This window comes from Curcuma longa, unplaced genomic scaffold (genome assembly GCF_044706935.1).
Source record: "Curcuma longa cultivar G26 ecotype Majalengka, Jawa Barat unplaced genomic scaffold, ITB_CL_G26_1.1 contig_24903, whole genome shotgun sequence".
Taxonomy (NCBI): Eukaryota; Viridiplantae; Streptophyta; class Magnoliopsida; order Zingiberales; family Zingiberaceae; genus Curcuma; species Curcuma longa.
In genome coordinates this window covers 23-6582 of record NW_027432574.1, presented here as the reverse complement: position 1 = coordinate 6582, position 6560 = coordinate 23, and the positions used below count along the sequence as shown (strand labels likewise).

Sequence of the window (6560 nt, the reverse complement as noted above, 5' to 3'; positions counted from 1 at the left end):
GTTGGAATTTGTCACCTTAGTAGTGTTATACGGTCGATTTCATGATCATTTATGAGGAGGTAAATCGAGAAGTTGCAGTTGACTACGATAGAGGAGAGTATTGTCTCGACTTCGTCGAGATTCGACTTTGCTCACTTTAGTAATTCTGTTTCGTCGTAACCAACTCAATTATGTACATTATAATTGAGGAGTTTGAAAATTTTATAATAATAGGTCCGTCAAGATTTATTTGTGTTTCTTGATGTTCTTTTAATGGTTGATGGGAAATTTACGTGGTGTTAGAATCGGTTATCTCTAGAATTAGTCGGGTACGACTTGGATATTTGGATTATCAAAAAAAAAATTATGTGATTCTATAGTTGTTACAACTACAATTTTATAATTGTACAATACAATATTAATCATATACCAATTATAAAATTGTAGCCCAGGGCAATGGTGTAACGGTAGGACATCCGGATTGTAACCCAGGGATCCGCGGTTCGATCCCTAGCTACGGCGTATTTGTAAGAATTTTCTTCCAAATGGGGAACGCAATCAAAGGATGTTGGGCATCTAGATTGGCCGCCATATGTGCTTCCCGATTTACACTAGTGGTTGGTGGGAAACTTCCGTGGGACCGGACCGGCCAATCAAAAAAAAAATTCCTATATTGTAACATGATTAGTAGCTACTTTGGGCAATACTTGAGGGGTTCTCCAGGTGAGGATAGTACCTCTTCGACACAATACAATATAATTATTATTAATCATGATTACCATAATTGTATAATAATTATGATATTATAATTATTATAATATAATATCATTCATAATTATTATAATATAATATTCATTAAAATTAAAATAATATTATTAGTTATTACCTCCGTGACAAAAATAAAAATAATTTTAAAAATAAAAATGTGTTAAAGAAATGAAATGTTTTGATAATAAATTAACAAAAAATACTCTTTTAATAATTTTAATAAAAATGAGCGCTCGCTAGATCCGTCTCCATATTAATTGAGCTTAAAATAAATCATAAAAAAAGCGCTCTTCTGATTTCTTCCTTGAAACTTGTCAATTTATCGTTGCCGTAAAAAAAAAAAGAAGTTACGATCCATAAAATAAATGGATTATTTTTAATTTTATATCGAATGTTCTTGTCATCGTATCTGATTTAGTTTGATTCCTTTCAAATTTATCCATAATTATTTCTGATTGTTCTTGGCATTTCATTGCCTAAACAATCATTTCTATCATTTCCTTTTATCTTTTATTTTACAATATTTTTTTATTTTATTTATTTATTTTTAAAAAATTATTTTCCTTGGATTTTGACAAACGGAGAATTTGTATTAATTAAACACCAATTAGGCCCATTAGGGTTCCTAAGCCCAGCCCACTTCGTCCCATTCGCCTATTTAGAAGGGATCGCTATAGGGTTCCACTCCAAGCTGTCGTCTCCTTCTCCCTCCCGTTGCAGGGGCTCAGAATTATCTGCAGTCATGGTGAGTTCCATCTTTAGCGTTGCCTCGAGACGTTAATTTTGTTGCTAATCTAATGTTGATTTGATCTCTGCGCGCCGATCGTTTCGATCAGGTGAAGTACTCGAGAGAGCCTTCCAACCCTACTAAGTGTAAGTTTCACTTTTCTGCGATGGCTTCTTCGCTTCGAGTTTTGATTTTGAGTTGGTTTTATCCTCGAGTTAATCTATTTAATGGACTTTTCTGTTTTCTTTGAGGAGAAATCTAGCTCCTAAATGGAATTCAGCTTGTGATTGAATTCTTATTCAAACTTATTTTTGTGGGTGTTTGCAGCTGCCAAGGCCATGGGCCATGACTTGAGGGTTCACTTCAAGGTACGTTACAGGCATTTATTGGTTTATTCTAGGTTCTAAAAAATCTGTATTTCTAGTTCTTAGAATTTGATGATTGATTGAATAATTGCAACCCCGATTTTAAAGAGAAAAAGATTCTGCAGGCATTATGTGTAAAAAATTAAGGGTGATGATAAATCAAGTTCCATATCATTTGGAAAGACTTAGACTTGTAAATATTTGTTTCCCTCAAGAAACTTAAAGTTGTAATTAAGGATGTTGTATTTTGATTCACGAAGAAGTCTGCTTGTCTTCTTTGTTATCTAATTGAATTGAATTCATATATAAAACATAGATGTACGCATTTTGAATTGGTATTTGAACTACAATTCCTATAACTGGTTATTTTTATGATAATTAATGATTATTCGGTAATGAATTAATCACCATATCAATTTAGTTTCACTGTTATAACTAGTCTTGGAAGAAACTGTATATGCTAATGCTTGCTTTGCTGTAGAATAGTTTTAATTTAAACGCAAAGTATCCTTAGATTTATGTCTGCCAAAAGATAATGATTATATTTTGGTATAAATTTTTTAATATAGTAATAATGTAACATTTGACTGTAATATACCTAATAGAAATTGGAGAAATTTGTAAATTATCCATTAGTTTCACATATCTAAGTAATTGATCACAAATGATTCTTTTATATATATATATATATATATATATATATATATATATATATATATATATATATATATATATATATATATATATATATATATATATATATATATATATATAAAGTTTACCTTTGATGCATTTCTTTTCTGATTGACTATCAATGATTTTGTTCCTAATTATTGACTATAAATTTGTAAATTATCCATTAGTTTCACATATCTAAGTAATTGATCACAAATGATTCTTATATATATATATAAAGTTTACCTTTGATGCATTTCTTTTCTGATTGACTATCAATGATTTTGTTCCTAATTATTGTGATCTTTATCACATTTTCTACAAGAGTTTTGATTTTATTTTTTCATTGTATTTATAATTTGCTGTTTACTTATGAAATTTTCTTCATTTTCCCTTTTTTATAATGAAATGGTACTCAATAGTAAGTAGGATTCATGTTTGCTACAGAATTTGCGTAGTTCATTGCGTGTGGCTGACAATAATACATGTTTCAATTTTCATTATGCCAACAGAACACTCGAGAGACTGCCCATGCAGTGAGAAAGCTATCATTATCCAAGGCAAAACGATATCTCCAGGATGTAATTGCCCACAAGCAGGCTATTCCCTTCCGGAGGTTTTGCAGAGGGGTGGGTCGAACTGCTCAGGCCAAGAACAGGCACCCGAACGGGCAGGGTCGGTGGCCTGTGAAATCGGCTAGATTCATTTTGGATCTGCTTAAAAATGCTGAAAGCAATGCCGAAGTAATGCTCATATTCTACCACCTTCCATTTTCAGTGCTCTGCTTATATTTCTAACTTTCATTTCATTCATGCAGGTGAAGGGCTTGGATGTTGATGCTCTTTACATCTCGCACATTCAGGTGAACCAAGCCCAGAAACAAAGGCGCAGGACATATCGGGCTCATGGAAGAATCAATCGTAAGCTCCTTTGTTGAGTCAATGCGTTTCGTTTTAGTATCTAATCGACTGCAATACTCTGTATTGAAGCTTACATGTCCTCTCCATGCCACATTGAACTCATACTGTCTGAGAAGGAAGAGGCTGTGAAGAAAGAGGTAATTTCTTCCTTCAACAGTCAGACTTATTTGAAATACATGTTTCATAAGGCTTTGGAAGTAACAATACAAATACCTTTTCCTCTCATGTTGACTGTGCAATTTATATTAGTTCCCACAATCTGAAAATGCTAACCTGACTTATTCATTCATTGCTTATTACCTCGTTCTTCTGTTTTTTTTCCTCTTCGAATCACTCGAATGGATCGATCGATCTTGGAAGTTTCAGCTCTCTATCCACTTTTCTGCAAGCTGTTTCAGAAAGAAAAACAGCAAGCAACCAAAGATCTCTATGCTCTTTCTGTTTTGTCGATTTCTTACTGTATATTATACTGATGCAGCCTGAGGCCCAGCTTGCTACCACCAAGCCAAGGAAAGCTTGAGCACAGCTACAAGTGAGGTAAATCTTCTCAAGAGTTTGTTTCTTTTTTCAAGTTCTTGTTACTTAAAATCTTAATGAGTTGTTTTTTTTTTTGTGAGAATTTTGTTGGATTTGGACTGCCCTTGTAATGAATGACTTCAAAATTGTTTCAATTTCCCTTCTGTTCTGGGCAGTAACTCAAGATGAAATTGTGTAGGGCTGTAAACGAGTCATTAAGGTTTACTTAGTTCAAGTTTACTTATCTGATAAGATAATCGAGTCTAGCGATTAAATCATTGAAACAGTTGTTTAAATTTGATTTGACTTTTTTTTTTAATGAATTTGAGGTTGATTATATAAATTTTTATATTTTACATTTATTTAATTAGGAAATTTGATTTTGAAAATTTATTTATTTATTTATTATATTAATAAATTTTTATTATTTATGTTTATCAATATTAACTAGTTTATTTAATTAATTAATTATATATATATATGGAATTAACATTAATAAGTCTTTTAAACACTAGATTAATGAGCAATTACTATATTATATTTTTTTGATAAATTATATGTATTTAGTTTTTAAGATTCAATTAATCTTAAGTGATTGATATGGTTTTTTTATTGATCATTAGAATAAATTTGAGTGTCAATGTCACTGAATTAATGGCCTTGTTAAGCGTGGATTGAAGATTGTTTAAAATTAATGAAAACTATTACTGTTGTTTGAGTTCAAACTACTATAATATAATACACGTTAATAAAAAATTTATGAAAGATACTAAATTTCAAATGTTTTTGGACGCAAAAGTCATGGTGAAGAGAAAGTTTCAATATTATCTATTTTACGTATTTAATTTTTATAACTTAAAAATTATGTATCACATTTCCATTTTACTCTTTCATTCTTTCTATGTAATTATTTTATGGATTTGCATGTGTACATGTCTAAATTTTTTAAAATCTATTTTAAAATTTATTATTAATTTATACTATCGAATTTAAATCAGTACACATATATTAAAGAGATATGTAAGAATATATTGATTTTGAATATAATTAACTTATACATTTATATTATTTGAAAATTTAAAAGAGGGGCCGTTTGGTACACGGGTTTAGAAGAGGGGAATGGAAATGAAATCTATTTCATTCCCATTCTTAATGCTTGGTAAACAGGAATGAATATCCAAATAAGGATATGATATCCCTACTTTGATACCCTACCCCTCCCCCGGTTATCGTCAAAACTCATTCCCACGCGCGGCGCTTTTTTTTTCTCGTGGACGACAGTACCCCGCGGGTCGCTCTTCTTCCCCATCCGTCGCGATTCTTCCCCCCCCCGCCGCCTCCGACGGCCGGGTCCGCATCCTCTCATCGACGGTGGCGGATGCCCCGCCGACGCCCTCTTAGCCGCCGCTTCCCTCGTCCGGCTTGAGTCCTCCCTCAGCCACCTCTCCGGCCACCCCTCCGCCCGCGTTGCCGATTTCTTCGACGTCGCCACCGGGTTCGGCGTCGGAGGCGTCCTCGCGACCATGCTCTTCTCCCGCGGCCCTGAAGGACGCCCCTTGCACTCAGCCGCCGACGCGCTTCGCCTTCTCCTCGCAAGGAGCGGTCGGTCGTCGTTCGTGGCCGCGAGGCGGGGCCCGCTCGCTTGGGGGCGGTCGCAGGGGGCCTCCGAGGCGCTCCGAAAATTGTTCGGCGACGCGACGCTGCGGGCCACGGGAGCACCATTCCTCTTCTCGCGGGCGAAGCCGTTGCTCCGAAAATTGTTCGAAGCAGGGAACGGTGCTCCGAAAATTGGTCAGGTCGAAGCCGTTGCTCGTTCCCTGCTTCGACCTGACCACGGGAGCACCGTTCCTCTTCTCGTGGGCGGACACGGTGGAGGGGGACTCATACGATTTCCACCTGCGGGAGGTGTGTGCCGCCACTTGCGCGGCGGGGACAGAGCCGGTGGAACTTCGGTCGGTGGACGGCCGGACGCGGATCGCGGCCATTGGCGGCGGCGTAGCGATGGGCAACCCCGCGGCCGCCGCCATCACCCACGTGCTCAACAACAAGCGCGAGTTCCCATTCGCAGACAGGATGAGGGACCTCATGGTGCTCTCCCTCGGAAGCGCCACCGTCGGCGGCATTGGAAAAGAAATGAACCTGCGGAGGGGGAGGTCCTTGCCATCGCAGGCGAAACTCGTGAGGATTGCAGGCGAAGGCGTCGACAACGTGGTACGGATAGCTTCCTCTGCCTCACTCTGCATCCTGCTCCTACTCTGTTTTCCCCATTCATTAATTAAAGCTTGAATTCAAAAAGTTCTAATACGACAATGAATGCAATTTTACATATATGGGTAAAATGAGAATTTTAACTGATTCCCATTTCATAATTTAAGCCAAATCAAACAATATTAATGGGAATAATACCCATTCCACTATCTATACCAAGCATCAAAAATTCAGTGATCATTCCCATTGCCATTAACCCCTCAATGAAACCCATTACCATTCCCATTACCAAATTTATACCAAGCGCCCCCTTATTATTGTTGATGTTGGTCTTATAATAAGTTTTTGTTAATTTTTTTTTGTCTTTGCAAGTTTAATTGTTTTTGATAAAAAAGGAAGAGA

At 36.3% G+C, this 6560-nt stretch overlaps 1 protein-coding gene and 1 pseudogene across 1 annotated transcript; both read left to right on the top strand.

The window, feature by feature from the left end:
- Nucleotides 1-1450: 1450 nt before the first annotated feature.
- LOC141818466 (large ribosomal subunit protein uL22z-like) lies at nucleotides 1451-4158 on the top strand. The gene is made up of 7 exons (XM_074705958.1): nucleotides 1451-1492; nucleotides 1584-1620; nucleotides 1802-1842; nucleotides 3027-3257; nucleotides 3332-3434; nucleotides 3504-3571; nucleotides 3913-4158. The coding sequence occupies exons 1-7, from the start codon at nucleotides 1490-1492 to the stop codon at nucleotides 3952-3954; spliced, it is 525 nt and encodes a 174-aa protein (XP_074562059.1). The 5' UTR covers nucleotides 1451-1489; the 3' UTR covers nucleotides 3955-4158.
- Nucleotides 4028-6236, top strand: LOC141818467 (patatin-like protein 3; annotated as a pseudogene).
- Nucleotides 6237-6560: the final 324 nt, after the last annotated feature.

Coding starts and splice junctions, on each gene's coding strand:
- LOC141818466 (XM_074705958.1), top strand. Junction 1,621..1,801: donor GCCTTCCAACCCTACTAAGT/GTAAGTTTCACT, acceptor GGGTGTTTGCAG/CTGCCAAGGCCATGGGCCAT. Junction 3,258..3,331: donor ATGCTGAAAGCAATGCCGAA/GTAATGCTCATA, acceptor TCATTCATGCAG/GTGAAGGGCTTGGATGTTGA.